We start from the raw sequence: 19,453 nt of genomic DNA on the forward strand, positions 1-19,453 counted from the left end.
AATACACATTTACAAATGTGTAAAATATTTACTTCTGGCACAGAAAAAATAAATATCCCTGTACATTGTTTCTGTGCAAAAAGACAAGCTAGTTTTAGTCAACAACCAGCCCTTTCATGTTTTCTTCACTTCTCCTGATTTTAGTTGAGCACAAGGATTTTCAGGCAAGATGTCTGAAAGTTCACCTTCAATAGACAAGAAAATACTTTCGCTTTTAATCCAGATAAAGCACAGTAAGACTTTTTCCTATCTTCTGCCAAAAAGCTCCTCCCCCGTTCTTCAGCCTACATTTTTGGAAGAAGAGAAGTTCAGTAATTTTTTTTTCACAAGCCTTCAGACTGCTGTGAAGAAATAGACTCAAATATGAGTCAAGCTGCACTCTGAAGCGAACTACCACTGTAAGTTTCAGCTTAGTTTGTAGTAGAATTTGTATTATGCTTGCCTTCCTCGTAGCTGCCAAAACTAATTCTTCTTAAAAGCACCTTGCTTTATCTTGAAGTCTTTCATACAGTGTAAGAGAAGGTGAAATCAAAGAAGAGGTAGATATTGTTCATCCTCCTAATTCCTAAGAGCTGTCCACTTGAATTACTCTGTTTGAGGACTGTAGGAGATATGTATAGAGCAAAGTTTTACTCTCTATAAAGTAGTGATTGACTTAAATGCCTCCCATGACATGGTCACTGACAGCATTCAGCAACATGCTTGAGGAATTCATCACTGAGTTCATCACTGAAAAACCTCATACAATGAGGGCATCTAAGTTCACCCTGTGCCCTGCCCTCGGATCCTGAGTTTCCATTGTCCGCAGGAGGAGAAGCTTGTTCAGACTGTGAAGATGTTCTTCTCATGCCTGTTTGGCCTGGGCTGTTGCCCAGTAGATGTTCAACGTTTGTCTGTACATGCATATGATTTTGGTTACCAATGTGAACTCTGAAATGACTGCTTGTGTCTCTTGAATCCTAGAAAAAGAAAGAAGAGCACTTGAAAAAGATGCACTGAAAAGTTATTCTTTAACAAAATTTTTATCATCTGTACTTGAAACACTGCTCGTTCTTATCAGAAGATTTGTAAATAAAATATGCATCAGTTTTTGCAGTTTTATTGACACAGTTGTTAAAGAAGGCTTGCAGAAAAACACAGAATATAGCCAGTACGCTCTTGAAAGATGCCACTGTTCCAAGACTCATAGCTGTCCTTCTCCTCCTTCTAAGAATTCACCCTTACTATGCTGATCCAAAATATAAGGAAAACTGTCTGGAAGGGGGTATTACATGTGTATTGGGAAGCATCTCTGTAAGAACTGACTACAAAATAATGTAAGGTTTTGATAGCTGCACAGAGCTGAATTGGTTTTAGAAGTACTAATATATTTTTTTTAAAGTATATTTTAGTCCTGAATCCGGGCTGAGATGCTTTAATTGAGGAAAAAAAAAAAAGTAACTTGTTGCATTCTTACCTGTCGTCTTGCTAGCTGGTGTTGCAGACATGCAACTTCTGCCTGAAGCTCTTGTATTTTACTCTGTGCTCGTTCTCTGTCAGATCTCTCAGATGTGAAATCATCTTTATAAACTAGGACCTGAAAAATAATTACTATGTTAATATTCCATAGATTAGAGCATTGGCAGGTTAGATTAGAAAGCTGAGGCAGAGTCCTTTGTTTGTAAATACTTATTCCCAGAATCTCAATGTTACCTTCTGTATTTTATCTGTACTTTAAAGGTATTAGTATTTTTTTCAGATCTTTGACATCTTGCGTTAAAGACAGCAGAACTGTACGCATTTCTTTAGTAATTTTCCTTTAAATCTGTGGTTTATCTGTATAGCCAAATGTGGCAAGACCAGCAGCAAATGTCAAAAGAAATAATTTCATTTTGTCCCCTTGGATTTCAGTTGTCTGGGGAGAAACTAAGAATTCCCACCTATAGGAAAAAGAAACTTAATGACCTGTTGCTCCAGCATTTGTATGCGTTCATTATCTCCTTCACTGGCCTTCTTCACATCTTCTAATTCTCTCCTTGTTTTTATGCATTCATTCATTTTCTCTTCCAGTAGCTTGTTTAACCGGAGTATCTCTTTGTGCATCAGGTCAGAATTCGTTTGTGTGGAAGTTACACCATGCTGCTGCTCCAGTTGTGACTTCATCTCTTTTAGCTGCAAGTGGAGTCGCTTCACATACTCATCCCTACTTGCATCGTATTTCTGCCACTTTGCATTTAAGTCTTCCACCTGAAAGATTACCCAGGAGATTCATGAAGAGCATGAAGACACAAACATCCAAGCGTTCATAGAGTGTCCATATATGCAGGACCAAAACTTGTTTAAAAGATTATATAATATGCTGGCTGAACCACTGAGTGTGGATAAACCACCTTACAGGGGAGCAGATTACCACGCCGTAAGCCAGGCTCTTCACAGCCAGCCAGCCTTCCCCATTCACCAGTCCATAGGGACAATATTAAATAATACTGAATGGGAGGGGCTGGCAGTCACCCTGGGCCCAGTGCTGTCTTCTGAGGTGGAATACTGATGTGTGGAAGGAACACTGAAATTCTCTTCTGCAGTGTATTTTTAACAACAAACACCCAATACATTAAAGATAATGTTGTTGTTAGCCAAGAGAAGAAAGACTTACGTGCCTTGTTGAAAGGACTAAGAAAATTTTGGACTCACATTAAACTGCTATTTAATTAGATTAACCAGGCTTTACCTACTTTGAGTTTACTGTAATTCAAAATACTTAATCAAATCTTACTCTTGTACAAAATGAAAGTACTCACATGAGCTACTTTTTGTTTTAACATCCTGTTTTCATCTTGTAGGTTGCAGATAAGAGCTTGAAGTGAAGTTTCATTGTCTAAAAGCTATAATTTTCAGATAAAGGAAGTGTTACTTTAACATAAAAATTGCAAATGCTGCTTAGCTATGCTGTTAAACTGTAAGTAATTTTTTTAAATTCCTCAAACTATTTACTACCTGTGAAACAAATGTGTACATCTAGGTCTACTTATTTCTATATAGTCTATTCCCAAATACTAATAGTATAGCCTACAGCTTTTATAATAAATAAGGAAAGCAAAAATGTACTCCGGTTTTTACCACCTCAGTATTGCTTTTAAGTAAATCTGTGTGCTGTCTGTCTTACCAAATTCTCAGCCTCCTAAAGGTAACGGGATTTTACACGCATGAGGGCCTACACTGATGACAGCAGACCTTAACAGTTTACATGAACTCCTTGGAAGTTCTAGTAGAAACTACTAGTCTGGAGTGGGGGAATGCATGACAAAGACACAGATAGGCTTTCATTTTGCTTTGTTATTACTGTCAATTTTGGCCAGCACTAGGAAGAAATTACTGAGAAAAACCCTGCTTGCTAAATAATTGACTGAAATGATACCTCTTTTTTACAGTTGACATCTGCTTAAAAAAACCCCAGTGTACATGAGTAATATAGAACACTTTTGTACAAAATTCCCTAGAATCAGCTAGTAATTGCATCTGAAATTTCTCTTCTTCAACAGGGAAGTCCCCGCTGTACAAGGTTAGCTACTTATTACATATATCAAAGTCAATCAAGTTTCCTGTCTATCAATTACACGTAAAATATATAATACTAAATGCTTCCAGTCCCTTAAAAAGTTCTTTTTTCTTATCTAGTCAACTTTAACTATTTCTTACAGGTAACTTTAATGAGAATTGGTTTTGTTGGAAATGCTCCTGGGATGTTTTACGAAATAGAACTGAGCATGTATAGTTTGTCATAAAAGCATAGGTGAGTGATCATGTGAAACACAGCATTACCACTACATAGCAGTAAGAGCATGAGACAGAATTTCTCTTTTTTGTGTGTGAGAATTGGCTGTAGCATCCCACGCAATACTCTGATCTGTTATTGAAGGCAGCACCACTAATGTTATTTCCTTATGGTATTCTCATAATTATCTAACGACTCTGAACCATCATGACTTCTGGAACAAGAGAACACCACAATCTATTCTACACTACGCTGAAAACCTTCAGCTGAGGTGATGATGCGGTTTCAAAGCCACACAGCCATTAGGAAAGTACACCAAAATCCAGGTGTTTCTTTGTAACATTTTTGCCACCTTCCTATCATGAAGCAATTCTTCTAAATATCCCTGCTGCAGAGAAACATTGCCTTGCACTGGGAGGTCAGGGGGGGAAGTAGCACACACCTTGACTCATTCTTCCTTAACCAGCTTTCTGTAGGTCTGTACTACACGTGCAACACCAAATCCTGATCTAAGAAGATCACGTGCTATATCATTCTTAATATAAATACTACTTTAAAATATCTCTACTTGGTTTTATGATTTAGATGCTTAAACAAGTAATCAGGAGATACCACCTTCAAAAGCACAGCACCATCTAGTGATTCACTGAGGCATGCTGTGGTATGAAGATACTGTCCCCTGTATATGCAGGGAAGAATTATCATGGAATTGCTGAGGTTGGAAGGGATTTCTCAGGATCCTCTCCTCCCTAAAAAAAAAAAGCCTCTGATGATAAATGAGATGGCTAAAATGCAAGTGATGGACAACTGCTTCCATCCTGTATTTTTGGTACTGTGACTTACTTAGAGCCTTGCCATGGTAGCCTTTGCACCCTACATGAAATTATTTAAAGGGATATGTCTCACCATTCTCCCGTTAAAACTATCATATGGTAACTTAACACCTCAGAAACTAATAAGACTTTAAAGAGACATAGTAGCAGTAAGAATACCTGATCAGATCTTCCCACAAGTGTCTGGTCATCTGAATTCCCCTTCTCTTTTCTTTGCTTCTCTTCTAGACATTTTGCCAGATGTTGACACATTTCTGCTGTGGATGCTAATTTGCGTTGCAGTTGGTGGGTTTCATCAGTGAGTGAACGGCACAAAACATCGCTGGTGGCCTGAGCCTTTTCTCTCTCTGCCAAGCTCTTCTGAAGTCGTAAGATTTCTCTCTCCTTTTCAAATGGAGGCTGATTTATCATCTGCTGTATCTCTCCATTTTTCTCCTCTAGTTGCTGATTCAACTTCTGTACTTCCTAAACATAAGGGAGAGGGGAAGTTATTTAAAAGCAAAGTGAACTCAGATGTTGAAATATATTTAAGACTGAATTCCATATTGCAGGAATTCCATATTGCCTCTATGCTCATTGCAAAGTGACTTAAAAAGTAAAATAAATCCAATTCATTTCTGTATAACCACTCAGCCTTAAAACCGACAGATCAATCCATCACAATCAAGAACTGCTTGGACAGCTATACAAGCGCTTCCTAGTCAACAGTATGAAGAAACAAGCAGGAAAAAAATCAGGAAGGTTTTTCGAAAAGATGTGCAACTAACTAAAGATGTACCTTACAGGAAATGAAGTAGTTTAAAAGGAGTAACTATGAAGACTCAGAAATGCTTACTGGTCCTACATTCTAAATTGCCTCATAGCAGAGATTTTCCTCAAAAACAAAAACCAACAACCAGAAAAACCCCACCCAAACACAGAACTGGAAAATCATCCTATCAGAAACCAGCAAAGTGGTTTTATTGTCTGGCACTGTCACAAGGACAAAGCAGAGGGAACATACACAGCAACTTTCTCACCTAGGGAAAGGATGAGCATTAAGGACAAGCAAAGAGAAAATTAAATCCATGTGGCAGCAATGACTCTATTTTGGCCATAGCTGACTCCCCAAGGTACATGAGGGGGTCTGACGTACTCCTGCGAAACAAGTGTGGATCTCATTGCCACATGTTCTTGTTGCATTGGAAGCTCTGTGGGATCATCCAGACTGCATTAAGTTAACATCTCTGCAGGTGTTTTGAGAAGGAAGAAGTTTGCTGGCAAGCTCTGTAGTACCATACATGTGAAGTACGCCAGTCCTGACTTTTGTCAAAAGTAGCTTGTGCTTGATTATCTTCCAAAAGTAGCGGATGCTGGTAACAGAAATCTCTGCAGCACTGCTTTGCCAGAATCAGTGATGCCCTAGATGCCAGCGTAGACCATGAAACAGGTACAAGTTTGACTTTACCCTGCCAGCTCTTCAGAAGTGCTAATGGAGCTGTAAATCACAGGGAGCACTCTTTGCCAGCATATGGGCCTTGGACTTCACAAAATGTCTTTTTTTGTTGTTTTTAGTGGCAATGGTTTCAGTGTTTCTGACTGGGCATGAAGTATTTATTTCTAAAAATAGTAATATTAATATCTAACTTACAGAAATAGCACTTGTTCCTGTTACTGACTTTGAATTCTTCAGCATCGTGCTAAATTTCCACTTTGCTATAGATTAAAGACATTCAGTGTCAGACTTCAAAATATATCCAGATACCACAGGTTCGTCATCTGTCTGCAAAGTGTCTTTTGCAGAATAAGATCATCTCTTATTACAGATTTCTAAACTTGAGCTTATTTAAATGTATTTTAGGTCAGTGTCATATATGGAAATTGTTTTGTATAAGCATTAGGTCAAGAGATTACTTATGACAAAAATACTTGTTTCAATTTTAAGTATTGCTTCTCTAGTTTGGAAATTCCTTTATGTATCTAAAGAAATGCTTTAAAATTCTTTAAGTATTTCAGACTGAACATGGGTAAGTCTTAGTGACAGTAACAAAAATAGCACTTGTGGCAGATCGGAGCGGATGCAGTTTTGAGACACTTCTTTTTCTGCCATAAAAGATACCACTCTCCATTATCGATCTCCTCACAATCCAGACTTGCCAGTTATTTCTCCAAGTCTTAACGTGCTGCCTTAATGTCAGTACAAAACACCATTTTTAAGTGCACTTAAACCGTTTTTTTTGTTTTTTTGGTTTTTTTTAATAGAAAAAGCTGCGGCATCAGTTGTTTATCTTACAGCACAAAACTGCTGCATCAGGTCAAGAGACGGGTCATCAGTAGGTAATAGGGAGCTTCCGCATTTCAGGGTTTTTACAATTTTTCCTTCTTGTAAAAACAGTCGCATGAAGATTTATAACGCCACAGTAAGTTTTTGGCTGAGTATTTTATGGTTTCCCTTCTTTCACTTAAACGCAGGGCTCACCGGTGCTGCATACAGGTGACTGTGTCGCTTTGGGCACAGCCCAGCTGGGGACACTCACCACCAGTCCTGTCACCCGCACCCCGCACGGCGCCGCGGGGCTCGAACCCGCGGCTCTCCGCTCCGGGCCCTGCCCCGCCAGCTTGCGGCCCGGCCCGTGCGCGCCGCTCGCCCCCCGCTGCCGGTGCCCACCCCCCCCCCCCTCCGCTTCCACAGCCGCCAGCGGGCGGTTCGACGTGCAACACGGCCGCACCCCCCGGTCCGGGCACTGCCGCGCTGACCGAGCCTGCACCGCGCCTTTTCCGAGCGCCGAGCGCGGCGGCGCGGCCCCCCGGGAGCGCCCCTGCCGCCTGCCCGCGCTCTCTGGAGGGCACTCGCCGTGTTACCTGGCTCAGAGCCTCCACTCGTCGCGCCGAGAGTCGCTCGCTGTCCCTGAGCTGCTCGCGGGCCTGGCCCAGCTGCTCCAGCAGGCTCTCCACCAGCGAGCGGGCCGGCTCCGCGCCCGCCGCCTCCACCTCGCCGCCCGCCGCCGTCGCCTGCCGGGCCAGGCTGCTCCGCAGCTCGCGGATCGTCGCCTCCTTGGCGGCCAGCTGCAGCTGGAGCTGCCTCAGCTGCTGAGCAGACTCGTGGTACAAGGTGCAGAGCGCGTTGTACCGCGGCACTTTATTCTTCAAGCTCCTGTTTTCCCGGTGCAGCCTCTCCAGCGTCTCCTCCACCTGTTTGAAGCGGGTCACCAAGGGGTCTGTGCTGCTACCCTCGCTTACCGAGCACATGGCCGGGAAAGGTGAGCTGCGGTCCCAGTGCTGCCCCTTCTCCTTCTTCTCCAGGGCGAGCAGCAATCCAGCCAGGTGCATATAAACCCGAAGAGGAGCCAGGCAAGGCCGGGGCTGCTCTCGCTAGTGCTCCGCTCTTCCGCCTTCCCCGCCGGGGGAGGAGGCTAGCAGCGCTCCTTTAAGGGCTCGCAGGGCCCGCCCGCTGCCTTTCAGCCGCCGCCGCTTTCCTGCGGCGCCCGGTGGGCCGGGCCGGGCCGCGCCTCGCCCCTGCGCGGGGGGATCCCCGCCGCGGGGGAGGGCAGAGCCAGTCCCTGCCGCCGGTGCGGGACCCGGCCCCGCGACCGGGACCGGGCTGGCCGGGGAACCCCGGCCCGGGGCGAAGGGGAGAGGAGGCAGCTGGGGGCTGGGCAGCGCGGGGGCAGTGCGGGAGCGTGAGGCTGCCGGGTACGGGGGAAGGCTGGGCCGAACGAGGGGCCGCTGAGGGAGGGCGGCTGTGGGTGAGGGGGCTGCGGAAGGCGCCGCCGAGCGGGGAGCTGGGCCCGGGGATGGGGGGGTCGCGGTGAAGATGGGGCCGGCGGGAAGCCGCTGAGGGGAGAGGGGCGGCCCGGAGCGGCGCTGGCGGACGGGGCTGGCCCCGCGTTGCGAAAGCCCCGTAGCGCGGCGCTCCAGCAGCAGCCGCTGCGGGAATTTCCGGGCCCGGGATGGGACTTTCCCAGCCGGCGGCGACCCCCGCGACCGGGCCGCTCGCCCCGCTCCGCCTCCCGCAGCGGCCCCGGGGCTGGGGCAAGCGCGACGCGGGCAGGCCCGCGGGCCTGGCCCCGGGGCGCGGCGGGGTCCCTGGCCCGGCCCGGCAGTAGAGGAGCGCCCGGGGAACCCTGTGCGGCCTGTCGGGGCTGCACCGGCAGCAACGGGAAGGCCTGAGAGCGGGCAGGGCAGCGCGCCTCCCCTCAGAGGCAGCGCCCCTGCGCAGGTGCTGAGGGGAGCCCTCGGGCAGGCCAGCAGCTCCTGGTCAGCAAAACTCGGTCACCGGGTGCAGCTGGTGCCCTCGGGATTGCACGCGGAGGTGGAGCTGATGACAGCAAAACCAGATGCCTGGCACTGAACACCCGGGTGCCTGTCGGCCGTCCTGGAGGTGGATAACTTTTCTATTAGCAGCCTAGACAGAGAATCTATTAGCCGAGGCTGTAACAGCTATTGGAGAGGTTACCCTGGTCTTGTATTTTTCGTAGGAGGAGGGGAGTGTGAGAAGTTGGACTCATGTATTTTTTTGGATTTGTTTAGTTATGACCACGTTACACTGGTAGAACAGCTTGGGAGGAAAAAATCTTAAGCAAGTACAAAAATAAAGGCCGGATGACATTTGATTATTATACATGTTTATTCTGTGTGTATGCATGCACATGTATAATAATGTATGTTCCCGCAGCCTCATTGCAGTAGGTTCAGCACAGTCGCAGATGTTTCTGGACCAAAAAGCACGTCTGTCCGATTATAGAGCAAGTGAAAATCACCACATGCAAGTGGCGAGGGGACAAAAAGAGAAGACTTTAGTCACTGTAATAGGGAGCAGCCTGCTGTGTTAGCAGCTGAGCTACTCCTAGGTGTCACAGTAAACAGACATAGCAGTGAAAAATCTGTGTGGAGAAATTCACAGCAATCAGAACGTGATGAAAGAGGATACCGAACTTCAAAGTCGAGACACTCAGTTTCACTGGTAATGGGAAGCCTTGTGGTACTGGTGCATGTGAAACGCAAGATACAATGTTTCAGCCTTTCTCAAAGACAATGGTTGTAAGCTCAAACAAGAGGTTGCAATCAAATAGAAGGAAAACTATTTCCCTGTAAGGGCAATCAAACATTGGAAGTACTTTGAGCAGGAGTTCGGGCTAGAGACCTCCTCAGGTCCCTCCCAACATGAATTATCCTGCGATTCAGTTCAGCTTTTTTGAGGTGGAAAGTCATTATTTTGTCACCTCAATTATGCTAGAAGGGGTTATCCAAAAGGTTAGGAGTCATACATTGAAAATGGTCCATTAGCTTAGCTATTTCTAAAAAGATAACTTAATTTTATATATGTAGAAGATCCTGTGTGACAGAAAAGGCTAAAACACTTGCCTAGAGTACAGATCTGTGGTGTATTTGCTATTTCAACTTAATTAATGTAAACGCCCCATGATTAAGAACAGTGGAAAATCTGTGGAAGCTGAGGGAATACCGTTTTTGGCTTTTTACTTGGACAGTTATGTCCTACAACCTTAAGACACTGGTTTTGCTGCGAAGAAAATTAAGTTCCTGCTTTAAAGTGCCCACACTTTATAGTTTTCATATACATTAGTAGGAAAAGTGAAAAAACTACATTGACTTAATTTTATATTTTCAGCATCATTGTGCTACAGTCAGAGTTAAGTCAAAAAATTGGAGCAAGATTACTTTTGCTTGTTGTCAAAATATTTTGTAGAAAAGTACAATGAAGCCCTAGTAATAGATGAATCTGTTTGGTTTCCTGCCAGTTCAAATAGCAAACTGCAAGTAAACTTAAAAATTCCTTGTCTGCAGATAGGGCAGTGATGTCCTCAGACTAAACATCAGGGAATTTAGTTACTTATCAGAAAGAATACTTTATAATACAGTTATATTTGTAATTGTATCAGTATATTAAAATGAAGGATTGCAACTGATTACTGAATATTTGATATGAGTAGTTCCTTGGATAAAGCCTGCACTCCCCCGAGGAAAACACCATTGACTTAAGGGAAATTCAACCTGCGTAAGTCTTGAGTAAGAAACAGATCCCCTGTGTTCTCGGGAATGCCCTTAGATGACTGTTTCCTTTTGCCAGTTCTGAAATACAGAGGAATTCCTGGGAATTCAGTAAAAGAAGCTGGTGCCAAAGGATGAGTCACATCTTGAGACAAGTTTTTTAGTGTACCTGGCTTTTCCTGGATTGCCTCTTGCGTGCTGTTCAGCAGTTTTGCTGACAGAACAGCTGGCCTATGGAGTAGCATGTTTGTCCTTTTTCAGTTTTAGACAAACAAATTAAGGCTTACTAAGTCCGGTAGTTCCGGTCAGCAAATAATTGCATGAACAACAGGTATGCTCTGCACTACTTTATATAAGGCAAAAGCTATTTTCCATACCTTACTGGTCTCAAGTTGAAATACAAGGTGAAGTTCATTTTAACTCTTTCTCAGCATAGGGTGTAACAGGATATTAAAGTCATGTCAGAAAAATTCAATCTCAAATCAGATTTTGTTAAAGAAATATTGACAGTTACTTTAAGTAATTCTATGCACATTACAACCAACTGTTAGAATGCATGAGAAGTGTCATACAGTGTATGAACAAAAGTGATAACTACCTAGAAATAAAAAGGAGATGAAGCAGATCTTAGGAAACCAGGAGGAAAGGAAGGTGAACAATATAGTTAGATGAAGTATGCACAGACGTATATTTAAAAATTAATTTTAAAACATGAGTTATTTTTAGAGCTGATAAGAATAATTCCTCTGGATGTAGTAGTTACACTTCTGTAACATTAGTGCAAATCATAAGAGTCTCTATATTTAAAAGCATAATTCTGTGTGGACAAGGCTATAAAACATGGGGGTGGGAGGTTGTCTGTCATTTTTCCAAATAGTGACGTAGGTTCAATTTGCAAGAAACTCTATTTTTAACTTGTGAACTCGAGGCATTGTTCAGTCAATCAAGCTGTGGTTTTCCCCCTTGTCTTAAGTCGCCACTAATTATCCTGGTGGGTAAATTATGACCTAATGATGCCTTGAGCTGATTTACCTAAGCAGAACTGATGAGAAATTAGTGATTAGTTAGGTGATTCTCTTGCTGCTGTAGGCTAAAATATTCAATAGCAGTTCACATTTCCTTTGATGTTGATTTTGCAGTGCAAGAGGGAGTAACAACCTGTAATGGTTTATTTTCCCCAGTTAAATCATCTGATATACTCACTGCTACAAAAGATACCTGTCTTAGAGCTCTATGTGCATGTGAGAATCTGATTTTCATGGTGAACAAATAGAATGTCAGTGTTTTGGGGACTCACAGATTAACAATAATTACAAGATGCGGCCATGTTTACACTTCTTATGTGGGAAGGGATAAACATCCTTTGTACACTTTCCTGTATTGGATGTTCTGATAATATAATGTTCTACATATTTTGCAATTGGAATGGCACTCATTGAGGGGTTGGCTTGAGGGCATTCAGTATTCCCGAAACTAGCTGAACTCATTGCTATGACACATGTATGTAGCCACCTCTCTGCACTGAGGCTCTGATTTGGATCTTTCATTCTTGTTTTCTGTTTATACACTTAACAATACTTAGTGTAGTTAGGAAATTTGGAATGGTTTTTGTTTATTTCTAACGTAGGCTTTTCCACACATTTTTTTTCACAGTTTGAGTTTTGGAGGATGTCAAAACCGAAAAGTGTTTTGATGCTTAGGGTAGAGTCCCAGGACCTTGGTTTCTGAATCACAGCAAGGCTGAAAACCAGGATGAAGAGCCACGACACTGGTGAGATCAAAAGCAATCCTTTTGCTTTTCCCCAGGAAGTGTTTCTTTTACATTTATTTGGACTAAGATGGTTCAGTCTCAGCTGGCCACACCGTTTCGGACACCAGCCGGGACGCCGCTGGCCTCCCGGGCCACCTGGGCACGCTGCGGGCTCATGCCCAGCCGCTGCCGCCCAGCCCCCCCGGGCCCTGTCCCGCCGGGCAGTTCCCAGCCCCCTGCCCCCAGCCCACAGCTGCCGGGGGCTGGTGTGACCCAGGGGCAGGGCCCGGCACTCAGCCCTGGGGACCCCCACCCCACCGGCCCCGGCCCCTCGGCCCGGCCTGCCCGGAGCCCCCCGCAGAGCCCCCTGCCCCCGGCACAGCCGCGCTCCCCCCGGCTTGGTGCCATCTGCAAACTGACCGCGGGTGCACTCGATCCCCTCGCCCACACCATCCATAAAGGCATTAGACAGGACCGGCCCCGGCGCTGGGCCCTGGGGACACCCCTGTGACCGGCCACCAGCGGGAGGTAACTCCATTCCCCACCACGCTTTGGGCTCGGCCACCCGGCCAGCTCCTAACCCAGCACACAGCACGGCACCCAAGCCATGAGCAGCCAGTTCCTCCAGGAGATGCTGTGGGAGATGGTGTCAAAGGCTTTACTAAGGTCCAGGTAGACACCACCCATGGCCTTTCCCACATCCAGTAGGTGGCTCACCGTATCATAGAAGGAGATCAGTTTTGTCAAGCAGGATCTGCCTTTCATGAACCCGTGCTGGCTGGTCCTGATCCCCTGGTTGTCCTGCACATGCCACATGATGGCACTCAGGCTGACCTGCTCCCTGGCACCTGTAGTTCCCCTGATCCTCCTTCCTGCCCTTCTCGTAGGTGGTGTCACACTGGCTGACTTCCAGTCTTCTGGGACCTCCCTAGTGAGCCAGGGCTGTTGGTAAATGATGGAGAGCACCTTGGTGAGCTCCTCTGCCAGCTCCCTCCATACCCTTTGGGTGAATCCTATCTGGCCCCACAGACCTGTGCATGTCTAAGTGAAGCAGCAGGTCACTGACAGTTTCCTCCTGGGCTGTGAAGACTTCATTCTGCTCCTCGTCCCTGTCTTCTGGCTCAGGGAGCTGAGTAACCTGAGGGTGACAGGTCTTACTATTAAAGGCTGAGGCAAAGGCAGCATGGAGTACCTCAGCCTTTTCCTCATCCTGTGTGGCAATGTTCCCCCCTGCATCCAGTAAAGCATGCAGATTGTCCTTGGCCCTTCTTTTGTTTCTAGTGTATTTGTGAAAACATTTTTTGTTATCTTTTATGGCAGTGGCCAGCCTGAGTTCTAGCTGGGTTTTCACCTCTCTTATCGTCACCCTGCATAGCCTCACAACATCCTTATATTCCTCCAGAGCTGTCTGCCACTTCTTCCAAAGCTGGTAAACTCTCCTTTTTTCCCTTGTAACTCTTACGCCTTGTAACTCTTCAATGCTTTAGACCCTTGCTGCAATTCACCTTCCTGTGCAGGCTTGCTGGTCCTGTACTGGGTATCCCCCCTGAAGTGTTTAGCTATCTCTGGCCCTGTTTTTTCTGGATATTTTTACATTTTGCAGTTTCTCTTTTGTTTTTCCATGGTACAATAGTACCAGTTCAGTGTGTCTGTCCTTGCAGACTGCAATTTATTTTTGTTGCTGATGTTATCTCTTGATTTGAGACATCCCGAGCAGTATACTTGGTCCTTTAGGAAACTATCATGAGATAACTGATTTTTGAGCTGTAGTTTTATTTACAGGAATATAAAAGGCTCTGTGTTCATTGAACACAGGTTATTGGCAACTAGAGACAGTTTTCATACTGACAGGCTTAGACCGCTGCAGCTACCACTCCTACTTAGAAGCAAGTTGCTTTTTTGAGATTGTAGTTTATAAATCTTAGGGGTTTGCCCATGTCTAGTCCTGGTAAGCAGTGCAGGATACGCTGGCTTGTATTTGTCATAGGACGTTGTTAATGTAACAACTGATGCTTTGAAATACTCCAGACAAACCTTTTTGGGGTTGCAGGAAGCACTCCTGGACTCTGACATTCTTAACGTATGATCCATATTACAGATTCTTTGGGGATTCTATATATAGTGATTGAATTTTCTGCTTTGATTAATACAGAGTGCTGTGAATTTCCTGGTTTCTATTATTCATCTTTCCTCAAAGCCCAGACAGTTTTAAAGCTAAACTTGGAGGGAAGCAGTATAAAATTACTGAGTATGACTAAATGCCAGGCATTCAGTTGTAAGAGTGGAAACAAGAGGCTGCAGGTGGAAACCTAATTGTTTATGGATTTATTTTATACATTAATATTGTGTAATAAACCTTCCTAATGCAGGCTCCATGGTGCCTTAGATCCAGACCACTCATTCTAACTAGGACAAAATCAGTTTACACATTTCTGTTCTTTAGCTTTTCTGACCTAGAGAGCAAACAGACCATTGGAGTTTGATTAGATAAATGTTTGATATAAATGGGTTGGGTTTTAAATATTTGTTTTAAAAAGATGATTGGGAAAGGTAATTTCCTAAGCCTATTGGGAACATCAAAAGAAGTTGTAGTCAAGTAGAAAATCTGTACATAAATCAGGAAAAAAGAAATATTGGCCATTTCTTAGCATGGTACTAGATGGTGAAACAGTTTTCAGAACTAGAAAGTTGAAGAAAGGTTGGGAGGAATTAATGAAATAGAACAAGAAAGTGGAAGTTTCCTTGTACGCCATTTACTCCCTTCCCACACACCATGCCATTTCCACATAAATAACAACATTTACCAACATTCTGATTAGCATCTGGTTGAGAGGTAAGAAACAGCATGGTAGTGTCCTTCTGGAGGTCCATCTATAAAGCAGAAAATTCATCAATCATCCTGGAAGGACAGGGAAAAGCAGTTTGCAGCTGAATTTCATTAATGTATTCTTTTGTAGACTGACATGAAGAAATAATGCCCTATAGATACCAGATGCTGAAAACTTCAGCTCTTGTTTGAATATATTTTTGTTATAAGCAAGAGTAAGCATGTTCTTAATAGTAGAAGCGTTGTCCATCACACTTGAAGCAGACGTGCATTATGATACTTTCTGCTCTCAAACAGAATTCATGGAACATGAAAAAATAGTATTTCTGAGGAGTCTGGGTACCAGTATCTGTTCAGCCTTAGCACAACAAATGAGTCTAAAGTAGACATGCAGATATGTGTGGATTATAGAAGTTTAAATCAGGAAACCGTAAGAAGAAATAACATTTGTTGAAACTGGTAACTCCTGAAAAAAAGCCACCACGGCTATTTTTCATGGCTAAATTTGTCTGAGATACCACCAAGTGGCACAGGAACTTACACTTCTGGTACAGTGCAATATGCCTGTTTCAACAAGAATAAATCTTTTTGGCTCTAAATGAAGTGCTTTCTCCATTTAATTATGTCATATTTATGCAATATGTTGTGATTTTTGCTGGGCTATTGTATATTTTGGGGCAGATGACTGTTTATTTGTCAAAATAATTATACTGTCTTTTTGCCCTAAGCTGTAGAGGAGGGACTGCAGGGAATCCTGGATGTATGGTTTTGATTAAATATTCTGATGAGAACTACAAATATATTTAACTGAACAAATAGAGAGGCCACCATCTAGTGGAGTGAGTTTGAGAATAGAATTTGAGAATTGATTTACACTGATTTCTAGTCTCTCTTCCCTTGAGTTTGCTGCTTGACTTTGACAAAGTCTTGTAACATCTTAGTTTGCTTTGCCATTTGAACCTTGCAGTAATGATAATAGTGACTTGTTGCAGATGCTTGAAAAAGGCTGCAGAATATGAAGTATTTGGTCCATGGAATTAAGTTCATACTCAGTTTTCACTTATCCTTAATTTTTTGACAACATAAAGTTTTGACTTAAAACTAGTTAACAGAATGACATCAGTATCTGACCTATTATGACTTCTCTGTTGATACTCTTATCTGCTTATGACTGAAATGCTTAGAAGTCAGCTGTGAGAAAGTTAACTATGTTAGGCCTTGCATAAACAAAATAATAAATGATCTCTACACTGGAATACTCTACATACTGGCTTCTTTGGGAGCTAGTCTTAAGTCAGTCATATTTAGTGTAACTGTGACATTCCAGTTCAAGTGTGTGCAAATACACCAACACCTTTAAAAGCACTAGTTTCAGAAATACCGGTTTTGAACTTTAAGGATTTCCACCAGTCATGGTTTTCATGTAACTGACTTAAGAAATATTCCTGTTACTGAAATTACACCTTTTTAACAAACTTAAAGATGTTGTTACAAGAGAGGTATGGCTTGGAGTGAGAGACTTTTTGTTAGATCCTCTGATACAGCTGGAAAAAAACAGACCTTTTGAGACCACCTCTCCTTCCTCAGATTAGTTGGTCTGTCTCTCCCTACAAACTTTGCTGCTATTGTATCCACAGACTATTTATTACATTTGCACCATCACTGCTGAGACTTATAGATAAAACAGCTTTTTGTAGTAGGGTTTATTATCTGATTTCTGAAACGATGGGGATGGCCATTAGCTTACCCAACAGCTTTAAAAAATGAAACACAATCTGCCCCATCTCTTATTTCCTGTGAGCTATCCAGGAAGTGTCTCAGAATGAAAGAAAAGCTATGAATTTGCCAGACTGGTCCATAGTTCTTTCCTGTAGGCAAAAATACAGTTTCCCTGTAAACCTAAAGGAAGTGGAGTGAAGGAGTTCATTTGTGTGATAATGAGAGTAGCCAAATGATTGATTAGTAGTTGAGGAAGAAAATGTGCTTTGGGTGTTATTGATTTTCAGAGGTACTAGAGGAGTGTGGTGGGCTGACCCCAACTGGCAGGTAAGCCCCTACCCAGCCACTCACTCGCTCCACTCCTCAGCAGGACCAGGGAGAGAATCAGAAGGGCAGATGCAAGAAAAACCTGTGGGCTGAGGTAATAACGGTGTAATAAGGGAAGAGGAAAAAAAGAAAAAGAAACCACACAAGTGATGCCAAGGCAGTCATTCATCACCTCCCACCCGCAGACCGACGGCCAGCCAGCCTCTGAGCAATGGCTGCTTTTGACACACCACCCACCTCCAGTTTTATTGCTGATCATGGTATACAGTATGGACAGTCCCTTTGGCCAGTTGGAGTCTGCTGTCCTGGCTGTGTCCCCTCCCAACCTCCTGCCCACCCCTAACCTGCTCCTTAGAGGTGCAGAGTGAGAAGCAGAGCAAGGCTTGGTGCTGTGCAAGCAGTGTTCAGCAACAGCTAAACCACTGGTCTGTTATCAGCACTGGTTTGGTCACAGATCTAAACCACAGCACTGTAAGGGCTGCTGTGAAGAAAATTACCTCCATCCTAACCAGACCCAGTCCAAGAAGTAAGTGGCAAAGTGTCGTTCCAAAGAAGACGTTGGGAGGACACCAGTGTTTTATAGCATTTACATGGCTCTTGCAGTTTTCATTTAACAGAAGCAGGCAAGGATTTTTTCCACTATTTCGGAATGAGGAATCCTGAAGCAGTGAGATACCAAAATTTGTTCAAAGTTGCATGTAACATCAAAAGACTATGAGCTGAAGAAGCATAAAATGTTTGAGCTAGGAAACACTGAAAAGACTTTGGAAAAAAGTACAAATACACAGGCAATTTCATAGATGTAATGTCTGATAATAATAGGACCAGAATTCATTTATGATTACTGCTAATAGAAAAAATGGTGGTTAGAATAGTTAGAAAATGGAATTTGTTTGTTTCCCAGGTTTACTCATGGATTAATGTCAATCTATACTAACAGATTACAACTGAAAGACTTTTTCCAGCCTCTCCTTTTCCCATCTTCATTAATAATGTCTCCAACCTCAGCAAAATTCTCAGAAGTATGTTTCCTGCAGGGCAATATAAGCCAAATGGAACCAGTCTTTCCCAGAGCAGCATCTTCAAAATTTACCAGCATATCGCCATAACAACTATGGGATGTTTTTGCCACAAGGGAACCAAGATACCTATCATGTCAGCAGCCTTTCTGTAGCTCTTCTGGCAGAGCACATGACATTCAAAATAATGTTATCCCCGGGGTGATCCCTATGTATTTATTCCTGCAGCCGTCTGTATGTGGGATTGCAGAAGAGGGATTCAATAAACTGGGGCAGAGGCGAACGAAGTTGAGAAACTGGCCTTCATGTGCATTGTGTGAGAGCCACTGTGATATAAAGGGCTTTCCTGGCTGCTCTGGGTGGGGAGCGGTTTGAGAGTCTTGTGCTCCTTCAGGTGCCCCATTTTGGAAAGAAGAGATGCTTTTGCATGGAGCAGTGAAGTGCTGTCCCAGTTTGTCGTGCAGCTCGTGAGCCCCATGCTGCCCGTTCAGCATGGGGCTGGTCTGTCCTGGGGTGCTGCAGGGACCGCCTGGAATTTCATGGACTATTCCTCACCAGTGCACAAATGGTGTCACCCTTGCCAGGAGTCAGCCTGATGCTGAGTTGGTCCATATCTGTCTTGCTACAGCTTAGTCTTACAAAGAAACCTGGTGTCTGCAGGGTTCATGAGGGCAGATAGTGGAAAAGGACCCCGCCAGCCTCTCCGAATCTCTCTACCTCTTTCCTTGTGTACAGAGGCGTATGCAGGTGTGGAGATGGATAATGTCCACAATTCTCCCCCAGCCCTCTGGGAGTGTCAGCCTTGCAGTGACTATGCCTCATTTGGCTTGTCCATAGGCTGGATAGGTTTAGCTGAGTACATTATGAGATGTGGTGGAGCTAAGTGGTAGAATGGGGAAGCGATGCCTTTCTCAAAGTGTTGCATGCTCAGTATGATGAGAAGTGGCAAAAGCGTGTTAGTACTGTTACTTCAGAAGGGTGATGCTGAGTAATTTGAATAAATGTCTGCCATTTATGGTTCTTGATTTCAAATCTGTGTGAGAGGCGCAGTTCATTTTCCTGGCATGTGCATCCCTTTTGAAAGTAATATGAAGTTATTTGATTCTTGCAGAAGATAAGATGGGAAGATGTGTGCATGTAGCAACTGGTATGGAAGCAAATTGGAAAATACCTGCACCACTTGTGTTTGATGCAAATACATGCTCTTGGCTGGTGGTGATCCAAAGCGTGATGTAGTTG

The 19,453-nt window shown here is 43.9% G+C and overlaps 2 protein-coding genes across 4 annotated transcripts in view; one reads left to right on the plus strand and one right to left on the minus strand.

Moving 5' to 3' along the window:
* Positions 1-8: 8 nt before the first annotated feature.
* Positions 9-7,989, minus strand: TNIP2 (TNFAIP3 interacting protein 2). Of its 2 annotated transcripts, none has more exons than XM_040592675.1 (6): positions 7,804-7,989; positions 4,744-5,049; positions 2,778-2,861; positions 1,945-2,226; positions 1,457-1,576; positions 9-959 (listed from the first exon to the last, which is right to left on the minus strand). In XM_040592675.1, exons 1-6 carry the CDS (start codon positions 7,891-7,893, stop codon positions 678-680), a joined length of 1,164 nt encoding a protein of 387 aa, XP_040448609.1. In that variant the 5' UTR covers positions 7,894-7,989; the 3' UTR covers positions 9-677. The 2 variants fall into 2 exon arrangements, with proteins under 2 accessions (XP_040448609.1, XP_040448600.1); XM_040592666.1 differs by having other exon boundaries at positions 7,426-7,989.
* SH3BP2 (SH3 domain binding protein 2) overlaps positions 7,735-19,453 on the plus strand; it is a 93,894-nt gene continuing 82,175 nt past the window's right edge. Inside the window, exons 1-2 of one of the 2 annotated variants that reach the window (XM_040592627.1) lie at positions 7,735-7,823; positions 12,226-12,343. The gene's annotated coding sequence lies outside the window, so the exon portion shown is untranslated. Of the gene's footprint in view, positions 7,824-8,829; positions 8,945-12,225; positions 12,344-19,453 lie in introns of those variants that run through there. The other variant, XM_040592617.1, reaches the window with a different exon arrangement.

Source organism: Falco naumanni, chromosome 1, assembly GCF_017639655.2.
Source record: "Falco naumanni isolate bFalNau1 chromosome 1, bFalNau1.pat, whole genome shotgun sequence".
NCBI lineage: Eukaryota > Metazoa > Chordata > Aves > Falconiformes > Falconidae > Falco > Falco naumanni.